This window comes from Lutra lutra, chromosome 17 (genome assembly GCF_902655055.1).
Source record: "Lutra lutra chromosome 17, mLutLut1.2, whole genome shotgun sequence".
NCBI lineage: Eukaryota > Metazoa > Chordata > Mammalia > Carnivora > Mustelidae > Lutra > Lutra lutra.
In genome coordinates this window covers 6,709,978-6,734,233 of record NC_062294.1, presented here as the reverse complement: position 1 = coordinate 6,734,233, position 24,256 = coordinate 6,709,978, and the positions used below count along the sequence as shown (strand labels likewise).

The window sequence follows — 24,256 nt, the reverse complement described above, 5'->3', positions numbered from 1 at the left end:
TCTTCCGAATAGCAACTCTATAATAAACAAATTAGGGGAAAAAAGGGGGGGGGGTTCTTTTTTCTTTGTATTTGTTGTGGGTACATGTAAGCCTACTTTGGGGGCTGTGTGCCCAATACATCTGTTTCTGAAGCTAGAACAGATTCTTTCTTGGAGAATAAAACCAGATCACCGTCCAGGAAGACTGGATTATCACGGAAAGACCTTGGCCATGTATCTGATGTTTTTCCCCTCAGGCCGATCACCGTGGCCTTGTCACTCTTGCAAGTGTTTTCTCAAAGTTATTGCTGTTTGGCCTATCTCTTAGACCAGATTTTTAAATGTTGTATGCTTGCTACTATAAAAATATTTAGAGGAGAGTTTGGTGAAGTTTTTCTGTAGAGTCCAGTGTTTTAGGCTTTTTAGACCACAGTGGCCTCTGTCACCTTGTCCTCTTTGTTTTTGTTCTAACAACCTTTTAAAAATATACCATTTTTAGCCCAGAGGCCCTCCAGAAACAGTCTATAGGTTGTAGTTTGTTGATTGTTGACCCTAGAGCATTAAATTTTTTAAAGAATTTGCACATAGGGACTAACTCGGAAGATCACCTTTAAAGCTGTCTAAATCATAGAATAATGCTTTGCAGGCTGGCCTGCGATGGAGTGGAGATCCGCAGTCCAGGCTGATTCTCCCCGGCCCACCCTCCCATCTTTTCTTTCTTCTGGGTGCTTGTTCTATTGCATTGTCGTCTTCCTTCTGTATCTTTTATTTTTTCCCTTCCCTTCTGGCTCCTTCCCTCGGCTCAGAGGCACGCCTGGGCCGCTTCCACTGCCTGGTGTGTGGCGGCCGTGCAGATGTCCAGTGGATGTATCTCTGCGTCCTCTGCTAACAAGGGCATGACTTTTTAAAAAAAATCTAATTTAATATTAATTAATTAATTTTAAGTAGGCTCCATGCCAAGCATGGAGCCCAGCGTGGGGCTTGAACTCAAAACCCTGAGATCAAGACCTGAGCTAAGATCAAGAGGCAGACACTTAACCACCTGCTTAACACGTGCTTAACCCACAAGCACGAAATTCTTCAAACTAGAGTGTCTACGTATCTTCTCCACGGTCTTACCACCTCTTTTTTCTTACCTCTTCTCCTATCTTATCACTCCATTAAACCCGTTTTTTCAAATTGCTAAATAGGATTGCCAGATCTGGTGAAAACTTGGAAGTGTTTATCCAGCTCAATCCATCTGCTATATTTATCACTCTTGGTCATTTTCTTGACACTTGGTCTCTCCAGGCTTCTGTGACCCCGCTTGTCCCATTTCCCCTACAGTCGGCTTTTCTGGCTCTCCTCCCTGTCTGTCCCTATATGTGATGTGGCACAAGCTTCTGACCTCCCCTCCACTCTCTGACAACATCATCTGCTCCAGAGATGTGGCTACCTCGGCCTCTCTCCTGAGCACCAGGCCTAATATCCCTGACAACCTGCTGCAGGGCTGCTCTGCCCCACCCACCCCCAGGCCAGCTCTCCTCCCCCAGGTGGGTGGTCAGTATACTGCCAGACTCCCTGGGAGAAGTTCAGAGACCTTGGGGATGTGCCCCCCACACACATACGTGATGCCACGGCCAGTGGTTTTGGCCTCTCACAACTGCAGCCTGTCTCCTCTTCACCGTCACTGCTGCTCACATTCCAGCTGTTACTAGTTCTGAAAGGTGACAGAACTGGTCTGTCTGCCTCCATGCTCTGTCCCCATCAGTCCTCCATGCTGCTGCTGCCATGCTGATGCTTCTAGAATGTAATTAGATAATACCTAGAACTAATGGTTTCCGCGATGAGGTTGATGCAGGTACTGGAGCAGGAAAAATACACCAGGAGCCTAGAGTATTTGTGCCAGAAAGTAAGGAGGTGTCCAAAAGATGAGAGGGCCAATGGGAAGGAACTCTCAGTGGCCAAAGCTTTGGCAGTTTGAACAAGGAAATGAGTATCCGTAACATTGGATCATAAATCATAGAATGTAATACATATCCACGTGTGTAGGCCTGAGTAAATGAATGAGTGGGTGAATCAGTAGGAGAAGAGATAGCTTTTATTGTTCAGTTTTATAAAAAAAAATTTTTTTTGAGAGAGAACACACCTGCCCAACCAAGCCCAGGGAGAGGGAGAATCATAAGCCAACTCCATGCCCAGCACAGAGCCTGACACAGGGCTTGATCTCACGACCCTGAAATCATGACCTGAGCTGAAGCCAAGAACTGGACACTTAACTGACTCAGCCACCAAGGTGTCCTGAGATAACTCTTCCTTACAAAAGAATTTCCATTAATAAGTATAGATGGAATAAAAGAATTGAAAATCATTTGAGCACGATAATAATTGTTACAGGCAAGATCTACCAGTGGATACTGAAACTAGTGGACAAGACTTAAAGAGAAAAAGGATATTTGGGGGTGTCTGGGTGGCTCAATTGATTGAGCGTCTGCCTTTGGCTTAAGTCATGATCTCAGGGTCCTGGGATCCAGCCCTGCATCAGGCTCTCCGATCAGCAGGGAGCCTGCTTTTCCCTCTTCCTCCCTCTCCATGATTTCTCTCATGCTCTCTCTCAAATAAATGAAATCCTTTTTAAAAAAGGATATTTGTATATTCTAAATTATCTTCTTCGGTGGATTTAATAGTAACAAAGGGATAAATAGTGACTTTAAGTTCTTCGTGGAGAAACCCAGCAGACGTCATTATAGCCAAGTGGCCGAGGTTGACCTCATACACATCAGCATCGTGAAATGCTGCACAGAAGGACATGACCTCACTTCTGTAGGGTTCCTGCTGAAAGTACATAATCAGTCTAAGAAATTAAACCCAACCTGAGGGACCTTTTACAAAATAATTAACCACTACTCACCAAAGAGTCAAGGCCTTGAAAGGTGAAGATTTGAAGGACTGTCACAAGTTAGAGACATAATCATGAGCTGAAGTTTGGAACCCTAAATGGGACCCCAGAACAGAGAGAAGACACTAGGAGAAAAACTGGTGAAATGTGAATAAAGTCCGTAATTTATTTAACAGTTTTATACCAGTCTTTAGTTCTTGGTGTTGATAGTTGTACTAAGATTATTTACGATCCTAACATTCGTGGAAGCCACCCGAGGAGGGGGATACAGGAACTCTACGATTAAAACCTTTGATGTAAGTTTAAAATTATTTCAGAATAAAAAGATTTTTTAAAAATTCCTCATGTACAGTTCCATTTCCCTTGAGGTGAAGTCCATGTGTGTGTGTGTGTGTGTGTGTGTGTGCGCGCGCGCGCGTGCGCACGTGCAGGTCCTCCAGAAGCTGGCTTGTCCCCACCCTCCTTCCCCATGTGCTTCTCTCTCCAGCCTTGTTAACCTGCTCGCCCCTGTCGTTCCTTGGACGTACAATACCTAATACCTCACTGCCTTTGCTGCCACTCCTCTTTGGTGTAAAACACTCACTTGAGGCCCGATGCAGGTGCCACCTCTGGGAAGCCTTTTCTGAACTCTCCCTAGAGAGCTGACTTTTTGCCTCCCTTTTGCTTAGCACAGCGCCCACTCCACAGTATCTATAGTGATTCACTTGCCTTGTCCCTTTGGCCTCCTCCTCTGTCCCTCCTGTGACAGTTCCAAAGTCTTCCCTTATCTTTCTTGGCCTTGGCACGTATGAGGGGGTACTGATCAGTTATTTGGCAGACAGTTAAGGAACTTGGGTTTATTTGACTTCTTCCAGTTAGATTGTGGTTCTGCATTTGTGGCAAGAATAGCATGGGAGTGACGTCCCATCCTCCTCCGTGTACTCCGTCACAGCCCCACCACGGTTGGTCCCAGCATTAGATGACGTTCGTCGATCACGTGGTTAAAGATGGCGTCCACTGGTTTAATCCACAGGTTTTCTCTTTGTGATTAGCAATTACGGGGTGACACTTGGAGATGATGGAAGTATTCCATGCCTCATCAACTTTCACTCACCAGTTTGAGTATCAAGCTTTGTAACTCAGTCACTCCTTCTGTTATTAATTAGACTCCTGATGTCAGGCTCACGCGGTTGCGTGGAGAATAGCACCCTGTCCTGAGATGGGGATGGCCTGGGGAGGAACAGGCTTCCAGCGGGCCGGGGAAGAGATTTATTCTGGGACATAATGCTAGAGGCTTTAGACTCCCGGAAACAACTCGTAACATTGCATTTTACTGACCTGAAGCCCAGGGTTAGAAGCGATGATTCGTCATTTCCTCGAGATTGGGGCTCACCAACTAGTTGAGATCTGATTTCTGAACCCATCCCTAGTGTTTGATGTTGTGCCTGGACCAGCAGAGGGACTCAGGGCAAGGTCGGTGGCCCAGAACCACAGTTCTTATGGGTTTGGTCCCTCTGCCTCTCTCTCCCTTCAGGGTCGCCGTGCTTGTGCAGGTGTAAGTGAGTAAGTGAGGTCATTTACAGCTGTGTGTGTCCGCAGGCCCTGGGATGTGCCGTGTCTACCGCCTCCCACCTCACCCCCATCCCCCAGACACACACACACCCTGCGGAAGTTTTCTCAAGCTCTCCTCCTGCGGAAGGTAGTTTACACTCGCATGTTCTCCTATCTGAAAACATTATCTCCCTTCAGATAAATTGTTCCTTCATTCAGATCACATGACTCAAAGGCACACACTTTGTGTTGTGTTTCTTGCAGATACTGATATAATTGGACATGCTTACTCAGAGCAGGTGTAGATAGGAGCACTGCCTGTCATCTTCAGAGTGGATGGCGTGCTGTCAGAAGGAGAACGGAAGACGTTTCCGTGACCCCATGTGTGCCGCCTACCAGCGGTGGCCGGGTCAGGAGGTTGTCCGGGACGGATGGCGCAGTGACAGGGGCCTCTTCAGACCTGAGACGGTTCTGCTTCAGCTTCATTACTAAAAAGCTGCTTGGTGGGATGACACCTGAACAGTAAACTCTTGGTTTTCCAGAAACCTTCCCTAGTCTTCTCATTTTTCCATGCAGTGCACTAGTGACGGTGAGCAGAGGGCAGTGAGGCAGGGATGGACCGCCGGCCGTTCAGGCGGAGTCCCTCACAGACCGCAGCCTTCCCCCCGCAGCCAGCCTTCCGGGCCAGTTTACATTTGCCCTCAGCGCGGGGGCAGGTGATGGCACCATGGACATTCGGGTGGCTTTGCAGCTGGGGGACAGTCAGTTCTTGAATTGCTGACTGCCACACATAAGGATTGGATGCTGGGGAAGCATCCGCTCCCCTCAGAGTGGGTGAACCAGCGGGGTGCAGCTCAGGAGAGCTCACAACTCTTGGGCTGGTCAGTAATGCCGTTTCTGCAGGCGCACTCATTTTGTTTCGGTGACTGGCACTGCCCTGGGGAAATCCGGGGGTCCCCCAGCCTGGCTGTGTGCTGCGCTTAATTCAAGTCTACGCACATTTGTCAGGAGCCGATCGGTACTGGGCAGTTGATGAGGTGAGGGGATAGAGTGGTACACAAGACAAGTCCCTGACGTCACCGGTATATACATCAAACAGATGCGGTTTATGAGATGGTGGTAAGTTCAGTGGAGAACTGAAGCAGGGAAGGGGCTAGAGGTGTTACTTTCGATAGCGTGGTACCTGGACTGCTCTTGAGAGCAGAGACCTGAAGTGAGTGACGTATTAAACCATGTGATTAGGGGGAGTGCAGGGTAAAGGGAAGATTCCAGGGCTGAAGGAATGTGTCCCAGTAAGCGGGGGAACCTTTTAAATGTACACAGTCTTGGAACCTGACTCAGTTGCTCTGGGATGGGACCCAGGGATCTGCTTTTCTAGAAGAGCTTGCCAGAAAATTCTGGGAAGCCGGATTCACGAGCTACTCTTAAAATCCATTCAAATTATGAGTCATTGCAGCATCTGTGTGAGGAGGGGAGTTTTGATGGTAAGACAGGGAAAACTAATCCATCTAGGCAAGAAAAGCCCAATGGAGGTGAAGAGAAAGGAACAGAGGGAGATTAAAGGGAAAAATGAAGCCGAAGCTCCATTAGCATTGCCACGCGGGGAGTGAGGCTGTCTCCTAGAATCATAACATGAGGAATGTGGTCATGCCCCCGCTCTGCTGGTTCTTTCCTGACTCCCACTTGGAAATCCCTGCTCTCCCTGTGCAGTGTCAGGCTGGTGGCAGATCCCGGCCATGTCTGCGGCATCATGCCTGAGTTTTCCGGTGGTTTCCTCCCCGCACCGCCTCCTGACCACTCTGTATGATCCTACTCTTCCTATAGGAAGAGCACCTCAGTGGCTGGCTGGGGAGCCTTTGTGGGTCCCGGTGTTGGGGGAGGGGAGCCCACCTAGAGGTCTGTGGCACCTGGTTCATAGCCCACTGGTCCTTGGGGCTTCGTGGGGCTTCCCTCTGGGACCCTTGCTCCTATCTCAGATACTCATGTAAATCATGTAGATGGTGTTCTTGGGTGACAGGAACCATTAGAAAGCCAGGTTCCTGTTTTCCTATCCATAAAAAAGCAGGCCATAAAAAGGCCTTGTCTGTGGGAGGATGCCTTTGTTGATGGAATTATTACCTGCAATTTATATTTCATTAAGTTTAATGGGGACTAAAACAATACACTTTCAAAATAGAATTTATGTTTTAGAGCAGTTCAGGTTCATGGCAAAATTGACCATTCGGTTCAGATACAGAGATGTCCCATCCATCCCAGGCCCCCACACATGCACAACCTCCCCCATTATCAGTACCCCCACCAGAGTGGGACATTTGTTACAGTTGTTGGACCCATGCTGACCCGTCACTGTCACCCAGAGCCCTTAGCTTACGGTAGTGTTCGTTCTTGGTGGTGTACATTCTGTGGGATAAGGCAACTGTTCAATGACAGGTATCCATAATTGTAGGATCATACAGAGTAGTTCCCCTGCCCTGAACATCCATTTCTGATGTGGTTTTTAGGAGCTCATGAGGATGAAAAAGGGAAAAAGCATCTGTAAGACAGAGTCCCCCCAAGGAATATGAATTAGGAGTTTGGCTTAAATGGGCAAATGCAGTGGTGAGCCTGAGCCCCTCTGCTCAGATCTCGCAGAGCCTGCTGTCAGTAGCTACACGGTTTGAAGCGACATGAATCACTTAAAGCCATGTGAGTAATGCCCATGTGTCACCCCAGAATTTCTATAAATCTTGACTTAAACCTTACATTCTCTTGCATTCTATTTGAGTACATGTCCTTGCTTTTGTTGGAGATAAGCTTTTGCATCAGAGAGGAAGAAAAGTCACCCTCACATCAAATCTCATTCAGTGATGTCTGAAGTGGTTCTTGGAAGAGTAGTAGAACCAGGCCTGGTTACCTGGGCGTTGAGACACATTGAACTTTGTCAGCAATTGGAAGCTGGTGAGGAACTATTTATAACCAACAGTTTACTTTGGCTTTGTTACACTCACTTAAAGGTTGTAGGCCTCTTTCATGGATGCAAAATTTTGAAAAATACCAGCTTCTTTATTAGCTAGGAACCAACAATTTTTTTTTTAATAAAATCTCTCTTCACTGTTGCCAAGAAAAAGAAAAATTGATTTTGTTTCACATCTGTTCAGTTTGAATAGGACAGACAATAAATGCTTGCCTGCCCAGAGGATAGGTGATTGAAGGAAAAATAAACTCCCCCTGCGTTATCGCCCCACAGGCACACATGTTATCAGTCCTCAGTCCCTGATTGAGTGGGGCGGCTTCACCCTCTAGGACTCCGTGGGACACCTCCCAAGTCAAGTCCGCGCACGAACTCAGTGGCCTGTTTCGGCAGTTCTGTCCAGAAATGTTTGGGGATGGGAGAGCTCTCAGATCACCTCATCTAACCTCTTCTTTTTACAAATGAGAAAGCGGGGGCAGAGAGGGGAAATGTCTTGCCCCAGAAACAAAACCGGGGAAGAATGTGACAGGCATGGATATTTATATCTGAACACCTGAGGCCCAATTTTATGATACTCTCAGTTATTTCTAGTGTTTTCCACGTGTGATGGAATTCTCAAAGTGGTATTTTAAGACTGCTGCCTTCTCTAGAAGAGAGTTTGTACATTGACATCATATCGTAATAAAAACAAGGATATTGCTACTTCCAATAAATTTAGGTATGACCGAATGGCTTCCTAAGGGAGAGATGAAGAACTGAAAAGAACAGTTGATTTACCTCCTGTTTTGTTTTTTTTTTTAATGGGCTAACTTACAAAACAGAACTGTCAGTTATTAATGCTTTGGATGAGCTTTTTTTCTTTTTTTTAATTTGTTAACTCATTCAGTCCAGTTCACCAAATTCTCTGCAGCAGAGAAGAGAGAGATGATGTACAAGATGAGAAAATTCTAGCTCGAAAGGGGAAAGTTATCGAGAAAACTGGGCTGGAGGTTGAGGACAGTCAATTGGTGGGTTTTGGGCAAATTGAGGTATTTCCTGAAGGAAAGAAATGTAAGATAGAATGACAAAAACTAAAGGGATCTAGTGACTTAGATGGGGAATCAGGAAAAAGGGTAGACAAAAGGAGGGAGAATAAGACACATTTGAGGTCACTGAGTTGGAAAGGGATAGCGGCTCTCCAAGAACTGAGAGAAGGCAGTAACAAGAGTGACGGTAGCCTCTGAAGCAAGACTATTTCAAAACAGATTTGAGTGACTCTTACCAGCTAGGATTGGAAGAGACTCGAGATAAGCCTTCACCATATTCCTGACAGATGGGGGATCATCCAGCCAACGAGGAATGTCTGCACACTGGTGTCGTTCCAAAAACAAGCCGCCATAATACAAGTACATGCTTGGAGGTTGAGAGTGTTTTTTTGTTTTTTTTAAGATTTTTTTATTTGAGAGAGAAAGCATGAGCTGGGGAGAAGGCAGAGAGAAAGGGAGAAGCAGGCTTCCCTCTGAGCAGGATGCCTGATATGGAGCCCGATCCCAGGATCCTGGGATCGCGACCTGAGCAGAAGGCGGATGCTTAACTGACTGAGCCACCCAGGTGCCCCAATGAGGTTAAACGTTTAGGCACTTAGAGCAATTTGACAGAGTAATTTTATATCTGTTGAATCTGATGATGAAATGATTGGGGCCTGCATTTAATGTGTCTTTTTATTTCATTTTTCTCATAATTCCTTCATTTTTTAATTGAGGTATAAGCAACATAACCTTGTGTTAGCTTCAGGTGTATGACATAACGATTCGGATATTTGTATACATTACAAAACGACCACCGTGGTAAGTCTATGTATGTCACCTTACATAGTTACCAAACTTTTTTTCTCGTGATGAGCGCTTGTAAGATCTACTGTCTTGGCAGCTTTCAAATATGCAGTCTAGTCTTAATAGCTGGAGTGGCCGTGTGGTACATTCTGCTTTATTTATAATAAACTTTTATTATATCTTACAAAGTATTCATCTGGGATGGATTACAAGTACCAAACACACCGTGGTTATTTGGGAAGCATCGATTAACCCCTTGCTACTCAGAGGGGTCTAGAGACCAGCAGCATCTGTGCTGCATGAGACCTTGTTACAAATGCAGAAACTCAGGCACCACCACGACCTTCTGAATCAAGACCCCTAGTGACCCTGATGAACATTAAAGTTTGAGAAATGCTGCGCTTCTGTCCTTTCAGCCTTGGACAGGTGCGATTATGAGACGCTCTTCCTCATATCACTTCTGGTTCCACTTCACAGTACCTGAGGTCATGTGGGAAAGAAATCTCATGTGACAGTACAGTGACTATTTAAAGACCATTATCACTTCCAGCACTTACTTTACAAATAACTGTTGAACTTCTGTTCTTTGTGAACTGCTGGGCTCCATTGTCAGGTTACAGTGATGAAGAGGACTCTGGCCTCCAGGAACTTACAGTTAAATAAAGGAGATGGGAAATGGGATATGTACTTAAATACCATACTCACAGCAGAACTTGATGAACTTGTAATATAAAGGGCTTGGGAAATCTGTAACAGGAGAAATTATTTCTACCTGCATGGAGGTGAAGGTACAGGTGCAGCCTGTGGCAGGGTGGAGTGATAAGGAGAACTCTTTGTTGAACTGTCGTTTTCACCAGTCTTTACAAGGTGGGTAGGAGTGGAACGTGCACCGATGGTACCAGGAGAGATCCGACGTGGGACAGGAGGATGGGAAAGTTTGGGGGCATGTGTAGGGATCTGAATTTAAACCATAATTAAACTTCTGTAATTTAGGCCTCAGATGTTTAGAGACATCTGAACATCTACAATGATTGATTTTTCCTGGGCTTTGAAAAGGGTTTGATTTTAGAGACGACTGAAATGGCCAGCGCACATACCTACAGGAATCTCTTTTCTGTCCTCTTAGCCATCTCGCGCTGAGGGGGAAGACTATACTCTGATTGTGAAAGCATAGGACAATGTAGTCAACCTCACAAACGCAGCAACAATGCAGTCACATGGTTGAATGCTGAAAGGGGGCAGCGAGGAAAGGTCTGCTTGTAGCTCCTTCTCTCCCCAGTCCAGTCCCTCTCCTCCTGCCACCGTCCACAACATGCGCGCTTCCTCCCGTCAAAGGCTTGCAGCCTTTGAATAGCAACTTCCTCAGCCTGGATCTCGTTGGGAGAAAAAGTCCACATGGTAACTTCAAAAATGAAAGCCTAATGGTAAAGAATAATAAACTGCAGCAAGAGATTGGAGTTAAGAGGGATTAGCTAGTAAGAGGTAAGGAAAACTCTAAAAAATACAGGAACAGCCCATAGAAGGAGCAGCCTCCAGCCTGGGCTGAGCTCCACACATTTTGGACAGGACACAGCACACAGCTCCCTGCATGGCGCAGAAGCCGCACAGCTGGAACTTGCCAGAAGTCTGTCCTCGCAGGTGCCTGGGAAAGCTGCTCACGAGAGGTCGGAACTGCCGGTGGGAGCTCCTGGGAGACTGCCGTGTGCTGCCAGCAGCCGTGCACCGCAGGCGCTCCAGGCTGCGAAGCCTGGCTGTGTTGTGGGAGCCTTCCAAGCTGCTAGACCAGAACCAGGAAGCACCGTCTTTCCGGCGCTCTCTACCGAAAAGCTTCATGTCATGCCAGTTGACAAAGGAAAATTATTTAAGAGGCTCAGATCCATTTTCACAGAGCATGCAAAAAGGGAGAATTTGGAGCTGAGAGGCAGTGTGTCGACACCAAACACAGCGACTGAGAAGTACAGATAGTCATGACATCCGAAGTGAAAAGTGCCACGTGTGATGCCAGAAGGACTACACAGTGCACTTGAGATTTAGGTCTTAGCTGTACCACTAATACAGTTTTTCTCTCTTGGTTGGGAATTGATGAAATTTTGCTCCTCATTTACTAAGTGTCAGGCATAGAGGTAAACCCAAGGTGCAGTGAGCAGAAATGAAATACCTTTTAAGTGAAACTGTTTAGTTCAGTAGGAACTGTAGAGGCAGGAATAGCAGACAAATACAGGAAGGAAACAAGGTTGCCTGAACACTTTCTTGGTACCTCCAGATACGTTATCCCATCAATTTCATCCCATCAGTTTCATTTTTCGGGGTCTCCCACAGCCTCCTCCTTCTGCTTCTACTAGCTGCTGGCTTAGGGCCATTCCGTACCATTCCCTACATTGACTTCCCTTTTTTCCCCTGTTGGAGCATGTCTTCTAGTTACTGAAATCCTCCTCTTTCTTGATCTGCTCCCTTGACTGTTGAGGCACATTTGCCAGCAGCACACTGAGAAAGGTCGCAAGGGAAATAATGTCTTTGGGGACCATGTGTAGCTGATAATATCTATTCTGTCCTGACATTGGATTGGTAGTTTGGCTGGTTATCAAAATCTAGGTTGGAAATAATTTTCCTCCAGAAGTTTGAGGTCATGTGCTCTCGGGGCAGACCTATGTCCATAGCTTTAGGTCTTTCCTTTCAGAGCTGGTCAGAACCTTCAAGGAGTCTTCTAGTTTCTTGCCTGGAGGATGTAGTTCTGGCTTTCAACATTTAAGAACAGAATTGAGGGAAAAAAGATTGATGGTCTCAGCATTCACTATGTAAACATTCTATTTGTTCTGTCTGTTTTTGTGCAGTGCTTTTACTTCAGATGTGTCTGATATCCCCCCTGTCCAGAGACCCACCCTCTGTTTTATATTCTTTACAATGTAAATCACTTACCTTGCCCTGAGCTGGGTGGGGAGCACCTAATGGGAGTTGTGTGTATATGGGGAGGCAGGACCTGGGAATTTAGCTCCTTCTTACCTCTGTCAACCTGTGTCTGTGTTTGGCTCATCTCTCACCCTCCTTCCATAGCTGCCTCATTTAACCAATTCCCAGCCTCAAGGGATGGGGGGGTTCTTAAGTGCAGTTTAGATTGTGTCTTACCTTTCCTCACTGCTAAATTATGAACATTGTTTAGACCTTGGGTAAGGTGCCAGTTCTTCAACAAGACAGAAAAAAACTTATTCACCATGTAAAACGATTCTTCAAATTATTCATTGCCTTAAACAAACATGCCAAGTCTGCCAGAGGTTTAATATCAAGAATCTAATAAAGAACTCCTACACTTCCATATGAAGACAATTAACTCCATTTAAAAAATGACAAAAGACTTAAACTTAACATGTGTTTCACAGAAGAGGGAACACATATAGCCACAGACATGAAGAGGTGTTCCACACCTGAGTGACAGGGCGGTACAGATCACAGCCACAAGGAGAGTGGTTTAATGGGTACAGTAATAACAAAGAAGCAAGGGAAAATCAGACATGGGATTTGGGACGATAGTTACTTCAGATGGGGAGAACAGAGGGATGGATAGTTAAAAGGAACGTCTGGGTAGAAGCAGGTTCTTGTCAAGGTCCTAGCTTGTGTTTTGGGTGCGATGTTTGTGGTGTCCTTATTACATTATTTAAAATAGTTGGATAATTAAATACATGAAAAAAAAATGTAAGCCTAACAGAGCTGGGGCTCCCAGGGTGAAGTAGAGAACCTTACTCAGGTGACTCTTAGCTATGGTTGTCTGTTTTGTTTTTTAAGAAATAGCATTCTGAATCCTGGAAGAAGTATTTTGTAGTCAGAAGTTATAAATATATGTATATGTATATTAATCTAAAGTTAACAAATTACATTTCCTAGGCGGGGTTCATATGCTGTAAATATCTACTTTATAGAGTTTTAGTACATAAATATTTATAGCTATTTCTGTTCTTTCATAGAAATTTTACATTTTTTTCCCTTTCTTAGGACAAAGTTAAACTATAATCCTCCAAAAGATGATGGATCAACCTATAAGATTGAACTTGAAGGGATATCGGTAATGGTTATGAGAGAGATCCTGGATTACATCTTCAGTGGGCAGGTATGATGAGACTCACAGGGAGGAAGACTAAGTAGAGGCCTCTCAGGCTCAGGGCGAGGGTCTCCGTCATCCATTCTGTGACCCAGCAACACTGTCCTCTTCATCTGTCATTGTCTGCGTGATGCATCTCTCCTGCTGGGAATGCTGCCCAACTGTTCTTCTGGGGCCCTGCTCTTAAAAGAAGAGCAGACTGAGTAAAATCTTAGCCCAGTCCCAGTTTTTGTATTTATCATTCTGATCTCCACCTTCCATTGTGAGATGGGAGGGACCTGGGATGCTCCTTTCATGGCTGTCTTTATGTTTTCAAACCTTAATTCCCATCTTGCTCTGTACCCCATAACCTGGAAATGGGAGCTTCCTTGGGCAGTGGGAATTATTTTATAGAAATAAAGAGTTTGAGGTTCACACAAATGACAGGCCCCTGCATTGGATTCATGATGCCTGGGTCAGCAGGACTGACATCCCTGTCACACCCCGTTCTTGCTGATGTCCCTTTATCTCTCTGCCTGGGGTTTAATGAAACCCAGGGAAGAAGGTGTTAAATGATTAGACTTCTTTCTTTTTCTTTACCATCCTCAAGGCCCCTACCCCAGATTTCATGATTTAAAGTGTAGCATGGGGGCTCTTATGAATAATCATAGGTTGAACTGGTGCTCATTTTTTAACAGGAAGAAGTTAGTGTATCTTACATTTTGTTATGTGAGAATACATTTTCTCTTTACTCTTTTCGAGGGCTTCTTTCTTACTCTGTCCCGTATTCCTTCCTCATCTTATTTTACCTTTCCTGTTTGTAAGAGCCACCTCCTACCTGTTTTCTAACATACTGCTTGCCTTCTCTGGTTATATTCATTTGGTCAACCTCGGTGATTGCCATTCTTTTTGAAGTTTTTGGGTTAATTTCATGATGTTACCCCTTCTCTTTGCTCTGAACACGGGGGTGGGGGTGCATGTAAGGTTATGTGTATGCTTAAATAAATGAATTTAGATTGATTTGGGGACAGTCCTTAAAGTATTAAAGATACGGAAGCATCACAAAACCAGGCTGAGGAGCAGCCTGTCCTCTAACTTTTCAAAATCAGTTCAGCAGCAGCTATAACAAGTTATAAGCCAGTAAGAACATACTCCCATTCAGGCTTGGATTTGAATCTTGAAACCTTACTTACAGATTGACTTCTGTGTTTAGTTCCCAGTTAAAATTACTTATGGCTTAAGAAAAGAAAAATAGACCAAAAAAAATTACTTATGGTTTACAGCCATAGTTGCAGTGTCAGTTAGAACGGACTCCTGACCTGGCAGTTCAGTTTGATCAGGATGGAATGTGGATGCTTTCTTGCATGCCTGCCTCTGACCGGCGTACAGCCATTTGCTGTCCTGTGGCTGAACTTAATATGTCAAGTAAATGGGAGATTTCCCCTTAGTTGTGACTTACTCGACACACTTCTTTCCACAGTTTTGTTGCTCACTTTATAAGGTGATTGGCAGTCATACATTCTTTTTCTGTATCTGCGGTACACAGTGTGTGAAATGGGACAGTACTTTACTTGCTCTCCTGTACTCTGGAGCCCCTCCTCATTTCCAAGTGTTGGACCAGCATCCGTTCTGTGGGAGAGGAGAGTCTGGAGCGTTGTGATTGTGGCCGTATTTTTGAGGCTTGGTTCTTCACATCACCTGTGTGTTGCAAGCGGTGGAAGGAAGAAGCAGCAGAAGATTAAGGAAAAATGAAGTTCATCGTGATAAACAAAGAAATCTTACCTTAGGGATTTCTTCCAGAAAGTAGCTGTGAGACCAGGGTGTATGTGTTGTACCAAATGCGATGTTTGGCATTCGGAATGATGTGGCCCTCCCCTCTCCAAGGGGCTGGTGTGGTGTGTCTGGCATGCCATCCGGCAAAAGACGGAACATGGCGTATCTGGAGGCAGGATTTGCCACAGTTTGGGTGATGGCATTTAAAGAAACCCTCTTCAGTTTACCACAGAAGGCGGCACGGTCCACCTCCCAAGCATTTCAGCCATTTAGTTCTAGAAGCGAGCAACGTGGACCGTGTACCTGGGAAGGGTTCGTGATAGTTCATGTGGGTAAGGCAAGGGCAGTGCAAGGAAAAGTCAACCAGCCACGTTCTGTTCACCAGGAAGCTCCTGAAGCTCCTCTTGAAAAAGAAGCACCAGGCTAGAGTGTGTGAAACTGCCCACAGAAGGGGAGCTTTCATGTGGTTCAGCTAATAGGTTAGCAGTCTGGGCTCTAAATACATACATCGAAGCATGAAATACTTATGATACTCTTGCAGATCCGGCTGAACGAAGATACAATCCAAGATGTTGTACAGGCAGCGGACCTGCTCCTGCTGACGGATCTCAAAACGCTGTGCTGTGAGTTTCTGGAAGGCTGCATCGCTGCTGAGAACTGCATCGGCATCCGTGACTTCGCCCTCCACTACTGCCTGCACCACGTCCACTACCTGGCCACGGAGTACCTGGAGACTCATTTCCGCGACGTCAGCAGCACAGAAGAATTCTTAGAACTCAGCCCGCAGAAGCTTAAAGAAGTGATTTCTCTCGAGAAGTTAAATGTCGGCAACGAAAGATACGTGTTTGAAGCGGTAATTCGATGGATAGCACATGACACAGAACTGAGAAAGGTACCTGTGGTTTATAACGTGGTCTGACTGCCTTTTTGCTTCCTTCCTGATTCCGCTCGCTCATTCATTTATTGATGGGCTCCACCATGTGGGTGTTTTCTCTTTCCCCTTCAACTCGAAAGGCTTACCGAGTTGTGATCTAAAACATGTCTGGGGGCGCCTGGGTGGCTCAGTCAGTTGGGCCTCCAGCTCTCGATTTCGACCCAGGTCATGATCTCGGGGTCCTGAGATCGAACCCCACATCGGGCTCTGTGCTCAGAAGAGTGTCTGCTTCCCTCTCTCCTTTTCCCTCTGCCCCTCCCCCCATGCCCTCTCTTGCTTTCTCTCTCTCCAATAAAATCTTTAACAAAAATAAGGTAAAAGATGTCTGTGGTGCATCTTTACATAGGGCCATTACATAGGATCAAGTGGTTATTTCTTTCAGACCAGACTACAAAAGCTTATGAAACTCGTAATATGCCAATGGGAATATTAATACTTGTAAGGACCATAATATCCTTTCTGCATTTCTTTTAGCGGGAAGATGCATTTCAAGCTTAAGCTGGGGACTTTAGAAATTCAGGGTTCCCGCTCTCTTGTTCAGCACCCATCTTTGCACCATTACTGGGCGGACCCAGGACTCTGATGTGGGCAGCAAAGTGAGAGGGACCCACACAGCTCTGGCAGAGGGGGCAGGGGAGTGGACATCAGGAAACTCTGTGGTGTGGGCTCTCCCTGGAGTGACTGACAGCACTCAGCAGAAGGCCAGAGAGCATTCTGCAGTGGGCCAGTGCAGTCAGAGGGGAAGATTCTGGGAGCAACAGCTGAGAAGGAAGGGTCTCAGAGAATACCAGGCTTTAGATCCAAACTGTCACTGTAGTGGGGGAGGGAGCAGAATCACAGAGCTCGAAGTCCAATATTGAGAGACACCAGCTTCAATTGCTGTATGTGAAGAAAGAACCATGTTAGGTGTCAGGGAAGTTTTCAAAATGTATGATCGCATTGTTAGTGGTTCTCAGCAACTGCTGACTTCGGTTTTAGTGACGGTCTTGTAATTTTTAAAATTCTATAGGCTTATTTAGAAAATGTGGACTACTGTAATACAGACGGAAACTGTTACACAGGAATGAAAAAGAAATCCACACTCCTGTGTGGTTGTAGTCTCAGGACAGGCAGTACAGCTCGCGTTTGGTTTTCCACATTAGTTTGGTAGATGAGGAAAGGAGATAGAAGAATTCTCAGTTCCCTGCTGCTCAGAGAGACCACAGTCACTAGCTGTCCCGGTGAGGTTGCCGCGGAAACTAGAGGCAGTCCAACCTCTGGCCAATCTGAAGCTCATTCCTCCTGGACTCTTGGCTTTACCACTCAGGACATGGAACAGTATACCTTCAAATGACTGTTCCAAAACCAAGAAAAACTAGTCTACTAAGGAGTTTCACCTCGTGTGTGTGGAATGCTGTAGCCCATGAGATCAAATTTAATGAGCCATCATGGAAGGTATATAATTTATGTTATATGTGTTAGGTATTTTTTAACAATAATAATGAAGAAATACATAGTACTCAGAATTTTTCTGAACTCTTGCTTTTCTGTTTTTCTTGTAATGTTAATGTTGATGGATTTTGATTATCTGTTTTCCCGGCCTGAATTAAGCTATTGCTATGTATAATGTTCCCATAAATGCGATTGAACTCCTAGCGTGTCCAACTCTGTGAAATAAGGCCCCTGCAGCCCAGTGACCCTCTCGCGTGTAAAGAAAGCTGCTTGGAACTTTTCTGCGATACCTCACATATAAATCTGAACTGATTATTCTTTAAGTTAAGCTTGTCTTTATTAAGGCCATGGGGAAATAGAAAGGAAAGGGGTTGGCGCTGGCGACTTGCCCACTACTGATCCTTGAACAATTTCGGCTTTTCCGTGAGTCAGATAGCGCATGTTCTAAAACCCCATGTGCTGCGTCCTACATTTTTTTCTCCCCATCCTTCCTACCTTCCTGTGCAGGTTCACATGAAGGACGTGATGTCAGCGCTGTGGGTTTCAGGGTTAGACTCCAGCTACTTACGGGAACAGATGCTCAATGAACCGTTAGTACGAGAAATCGTCAGAGAGTGCAACAACATACCACTGAGCCAGCCGCAGCAGGGGGAGGCCATGCTCGCAAACTTCAAGCCCCGGGGCTACTCGGAGTGCATTGTGACTGTTGGCGGAGAAGAGAGAGTGTAAGTATGGATGTGCTTCCTTTCAAAGGTCGTAGAAGGGAAGAGCTCTTTCCGTGTAAACAGGAATTCGTGGTATTGTTTTTGGTGTCTAAGCATAATAGCAATAGATTTTTTAAAAATGTTTTAAACATTCTTTAGAGCAGTAAAACTAGTCATAGTTATTATAAGCAGAACTATATAAAACACATTAACTGCTAATCAATTATTTATTTCCTTAGTTCACGGAAACCAACAGCAGCGATGCGATGTATGTGCCCTCTTTATGACCCTAATAGGCAGCTTTGGATTGAACTGGCCCCTTTAAGCATGCCAAGAATTAACCACGGAGTTCTCTCAGCAGGTACCATTCTGCGGTCAATTTTACTTAAACACAAGATCAAGTAAATATGTGATTTCAGGGTTGTACGGAATGACTCAAAACCTTTTAGAGATTTAATTTTAAGAGATAATTTTATTATCTCCATGATGACGTCTTCTGTGTAGCTCTCGCTTTCAAGACTTTGTAAGGAGAAGAGTGTCTTCTGTTAGTCTGTATTGTTCCTGAATCTTTAATATGTAGCTATTTTTAAGACTTTAGTGGAAGAGCATTTCACTTGATGACTTACTGATAGAAGAGCAACATTCAGTGACTCTTACCTACTGCCCGTTAGCTATGTGGCCACACCCGGAACACAGAATTCCCTTGAGCCATAAAAGTCCCTTTTTTTTTAATTCATGCAATTTAGAATTACAGTAACTATGAAAAATAAAGGTGTTCTGTCAAAGCAGGCATTTCTTGTGAGACTTTATAAAACAGTACTTAACATTAGCAATGGTTTAAGTTACTTTACTACATTATGCGTGTTTCACTTGACCTCCACGAGTTTGAAAACAGCTCTACCTTATTCAAAGCTTTCACTCAAGGAGGTGATAGGAGAGATTGTATTTGTGGCCTTCTGACTGTTCCCTTTCTTTTCACCTTGCTCTGCTCTTCTGAGTTCACCCATAAGTGCCATTTCACTAAATTCCACTTATTATCAACAGTCTTCCTGGAATCCTTCATACTGTATAGTCTCTGCTTGCCCACTAACATTATTTTAAAGAGTTTGAAAGGTATACCATCCCATTCCATATTATAGAAATGGCTGAAGCTATACTATAGTACAGAAATGGAATCATTTTTTGGGTTCCAAGATGGTTGAACTTATTGTCAATAATAATATAAGCAGCGAATGCAGTAGTGTAGCTGACAGGATGTGAGTCTGATTTTCTTGTTCTCTCTTCTCAGAATTAGCTTCCTTACATTTCCTTCCCTTAATATGTACACCTATTCAAAATTTTCACACACACACACCTGTATCACAGATTTTCTGAGATTTCCTAGAGGGGTTGGTATTTCAGAAACATTGAACAATGAGGATGGGGTCGTGTCTGGTTGTACCGAGCAAAGCTGTGACATGATTGAGTGGTTCCTATTTGTCTAGCCAGTACTGTGTTTCTTCTTTTCCTGCCTTTTTTTTTTAAGTTGATGGATTTTTTGGGGAGGGGGGGGGTCATTCACTTTGTGCCCTCTCTTCCAGGTTAGAAGTTACATTCTTTGTCTTTATTCCTTTGAAAGTCATCATAGATACCCTAGCCTGTATTCTCAAGTTATAAAAGCCTAAGTGCATTTCTACTGTTTCACAGTCTTGCAGTATTAAAATATATGACTGTTTATGAATAAGTATCTACATATAAATAAGTTTGATTCATCTGTTTTGAATTCATCTGTTTTGAATATATATATATATATATATTTGAATATATATATATATATATATATTCAGAACATACGGAGAGAGAGGGAAAGTGTGTAGATTTACCCACATATTCACCACTTTCTTTGTTTTTCCTTCTTACTCCTCAGACCTTCCATCTAGGATTATTTGCCTTCTCTGAGGTCCATCCTTTTGAATTTCCTTTGTTGTGGGTCTACTGGGAGCAAACACTGATTTCTTTGTCTAATAATGTCCTTGTTTTGCCTTCATTCTTAAAGGATACTTGTGCTGGATATAGAATTTTAGGGCATCTTGACCCTGTGGCTTGGTCTTTCCTCAGATCTGGAAAATTCTTACTCATTTTTACATCTTCAGGTATTGCCTCTGCTCCATCGTCCTCTTTCCCCCTGCTTTTTTTGGAAGTCCGATTAAACATGGCTACACCTTTTTGCTCTGTCCTTAGCCTCCTACCTCTGCTTTGTTTTGTTTTCCATGTTTTTGCCTCTCTGTGTGTTGCCTTCTTTATGATTTCTTTTCATTTACCCTCCGCTTAATGAGTTCTCTCTTTAACTGTGACAGTTTTGCCATTAAACCCATCTGTTAATTTTTTCAAATTTTATGTTTTTATTTTCTTATTTTATTCCTAGAGATTCTCTTTAAATCTTTTGCAGATCTGCTGTGTCACTTCTACAGTCCCCTTTTTCTAAGAGTTCTCCTAAAATTTGTCCTTCAGGGGGCACCTGGGTGGCTCAGTTGGTTAAGTGTCTGCCTTTGGCTCGGGTCATGATCCCAGGGACCGCCTGGGATTGAGCTCCACCTTGGGTTTCCTGCTCAGTGAGAAGCCTGCTTCTCCATCTCCCTTGGACCCTCCTCCACACTCAAGCTCGCTTGCTCGCTCTCACATTCAGATAAATAAATAAAACTTTCATAAAAAATTTGTCATTCCATTTTTAAACATAGTAGGCATTGTCATTTTATCATCTTTCTGGAGAGTCCAATATATGAAATTTAAAGTCTCTGTAAGACTAATTCCTATTGTCAGTTCTTCACGGAGTCTAGTTTCTGTGTCCGAGTATCTTTGGTTGGGTGGTGATCATTTTAGTAAAAATTAATTGTAGGAATAATTTGATGCTTTAAAATTTTAGAATATTAGAATCTAAAGATTAGGTAAGGATATTTTCTTCCATACAAGTTTTACATTTCTTTCTTCCAGTTGCCTGTAAGCACTGCACATTTGGAATTGAATTGCTGTAAATCAAACCCAAACCTTGAGATCTCCTAGAAAAGGAAGGAAATTTTAAATCTGGTTTCTGGTTCTGGTTAAACTTTGGAGAGGCTCTCCTGCCAGAAGTCATACTTCCTGTGGGCTTGGGGTTTTGATTTTTGTCCCTTCATGCCCTCAAAGCCATTATAAGAAAGTTTGGAAATTTCCCAGGTTGGTGAATGTCCTCAAAGCAAAATGGTTTCCGTGGGTGGGTGACCTCTCCAGCTCCCCCTTTTCCTTTCAGCTTTGCCATATTGCCCTGTTGCCTTCTTCTCTTTTAAGATTATTTTATTTCGAAAATGTTTTGTCCAAAAGCACAAAATAAAACAAAAAATGTTTTGTCCAGCAATTTAGCTGTTTTGCACAAGAGTTGGTATGAATAACCTAATCCACCATTACCTGAAATAGGAAGTTCAACAGTGACTCTTAAATCCTGTTTTGAACATGAACTGCACAGGTGCCCCAGATCTGAGTGCTCCTAGGTCTTGAAGGAGCAGATGTGGGCTGTGGATGAAAGGTTGTCTGGGAATCACAGGGGGATGAGGATAGACAGAGCTGCTTGGTGTCTGTGTAGGTGGTGCCAGTCTGGGCTGCACGCTGTAGGGTAGTGGGAATCCACTCAGATGCTGAGTGAGGTGAAATGGCCAAAGTGAGCCACAGATGTGAATTAGCCTCTCTCACCAAGGATCGAATGAATTGTGATGAAAACCTCAAATCCACTGTTGTCATTAGAGAAGTTACCTCCAGATACTGTCTCTACAGCTGTGCCATTTATACTCAGCAGGAGATGGGAATTGAAGACTGAAGTTTCAACTTTCTCGTGTGTCTCATTTGATTTTTACAGAGGGATTCTTGTTCGTATTTGGGGGCCAAGATGAAAATAAGCAGACCCTGAGTTCAGGAGAAAAATACGACCCAGATGCAAACACGTGGACGGCATTGCCACCGATGAATGAGGTAAAACGTTCTTTTTCATTTGTTTGGTAGAGTGTCTGTCTTCCCTTTAGCACTTTCATTTGTTTTGCATCTGTGTGTATGTAAGGAGAGAAACGGTGACCTTGCCACACCCTGTGCTCACTGCCTTAGTGCCCACCATCCCAGCTCCTCTCTTGGTGTCTTCCTTTGGTCCATCAGACCTCCTCGTGTTTCCTCAAACCTACACACACTCTTGCTTTGGAACCTTTGCCAGACACTCTTGTGGCTTGTTCTCTGCTTCCGTTGGTGTTTGTCCATGTGACACTTCCTAGGGAGGCCTTCCCTCCTGCCCCTCAGCTCTTCTGTCTCCGCCCACTTACTTTCTCTTCATATCACGCGATACCTTCTCAAATACTGGATATTTTTTAATTGTTCACACAAACTCTTTGATGGCTGGGGATTTTGTCTGGCTGCTGAGGGCTCCGTCTTTAGTACTAGAGCAGCACTGGGCACAGAGGGGACAGCAGGGACACTAAGCAAGTATTTGTTGACAAATGTCCCCTCAGGCTTCTGTCATTCCAGTTGGCCGTAGCAGGAGCCCGGCTTCCCCATGCCTCTCCCAGCCTCTAAGGCAGAGCTCTTGATGGGGTTCTTCCTTGTCTTTCACACAGCAACTTGGAAGCACTTTAGCCCATTGCTAAACACAGTTTTATTGAACCAGAAGGTAATAGTTCTTGTTGTGAGCGATGGTGAGTACAAAACGGTGACTCCACCAGTGAATTTATCACGCATGTAATTCCCTTGTTTTGAATAACTCCTAGATTGGGTTCTGTCTCTCATGACAGAAAGGTGAGCTGCTCGGAAAATCGCACATGTCTGAGAGAGATGGTTTTGAGCATGACACCTCTTTGCTGAAACTCTGGAATGTGATGGTATCTGTAGTTTTTATTAAATGTGGGGATATCTGCTTTCAGTCTGGTGTTTGGCTTTTTATATAAAGAGAGCGTTGATGTCTTTTCAGCCACGACATAATTTTGGTATTGTGGAGATAGACGGAATGCTGTACATTTTAGGAGGAGAGGATGGTGAGAAAGAGCTAATTTCCATGGAGTGTTACGACATTTATTCTAAAACCTGGACGAAGCAACCTGACCTGACCATGGTTAGAAAGGTGAGAACCATATCTTGTGATTACAGATTGGGTTTTAAAGTTAGCCTTTCTTCCTTTCCCACATCCACCTTTCACTACAATCGATAGTGTTGAAAGAGGGAAGGTCACAGACTTCTGTCACTTTCGGTGGCTTGCCTTCATTGTCATCAGCCCTACACCCGGACAGGAGATGGAGTGTGTGTGAGAGCTCACCCTGACGGGGGCTCTGCGATGCACTGCTGTGCCCACTCCTGCGCTTGACAAACGCTTCATGAGCACGCTAACCTAGGAAGCAGCCAGGTCTTCCAACCCTCTTGTCTTAATGATCAGGCAGGCCTGAGGAAAGACAGCCTGCAGGTAAGCATGGCCACTGCATCCAGAGTAGAGCGGAAACTTGGCTTCCGTTAGCCGTTTAGAGCACAGGCTGCCTTATTCCTGTTTTCTGGGCTGGGAGGGAGGGGTTCTTCACACCGAAGCTTCCAGTCTTGTGGATATTTACACCTTGGGTGCTGTGCTCCCACTCTCTATGCTTAACTCATTTGGAGCAGGAATTGAATGACATGTTGCTCGACAGAATCTCAATCTTGGAATCTTCAAATAGTTGTGGAAGAATGGAGAGACTGGAAAGCTCCTTTAAAAATTTGGGTCATTCAAGGGGAGATGGAGAGGAGAAGGGAGTTGAGGGAAATTGGAAGGGGAGGTGAACCATGAGAGACTATGGACTCTGAAAAACGATCTGAGAATTTTGAAGGGGTGGGGGGTGGGAGGTTGGGGGCACCAGGTGGTGGGTATTGTAGAGGGCACGGATTGCATAGAGCACTGGGTGTGGTGCAAAAATAATGAATATTGTTATGCTGAAAAAATAAAAATTAAAAAAAAAAATTGGGGTCATTTATGTATCTCACTGAGCACAGTCACGTCAGATGGAGTTAACAAACGCTACGTGTACAGCCTCCTCTTCTTGCTTTTAAAATCCTGTCTTCCTAGTATTGGAAAATACCATAGTTTTACTATTAGAAATCAAATCCTTTCCCAGACACCCTGTGGTGCTCTCTAGACTAAAGTGGGTATTTGTGTAACATGAGTAGTAAGTGTTGCCTCCCCACCTCTC

The 24,256-nt window shown here is 44.5% G+C and overlaps 1 protein-coding gene across 2 annotated transcripts in view; it reads left to right on the top strand.

Moving 5' to 3' along the window:
- The window catches only part of GAN (gigaxonin), a 59,118-nt gene that overhangs the window by 12,847 nt on the left and 22,015 nt on the right, over positions 1 to 24,256 (top strand). The window contains exons 2-7 of one of the 2 annotated variants that reach the window (XM_047709980.1): positions 13,133 to 13,247; positions 15,532 to 15,882; positions 17,863 to 18,080; positions 18,299 to 18,420; positions 21,925 to 22,037; positions 23,017 to 23,166. In XM_047709980.1, coding sequence (XP_047565936.1) covers positions 13,133 to 13,247; positions 15,532 to 15,882; positions 17,863 to 18,080; positions 18,299 to 18,420; positions 21,925 to 22,037; positions 23,017 to 23,166 — 1,069 coding nt within the window. The remainder of the gene's footprint in view (positions 1 to 13,132; positions 13,248 to 15,531; positions 15,883 to 17,862; positions 18,081 to 18,298; positions 18,421 to 21,924; positions 22,038 to 23,016; positions 23,167 to 24,256) is intronic. The other variant, XM_047709981.1, reaches the window with a different exon arrangement.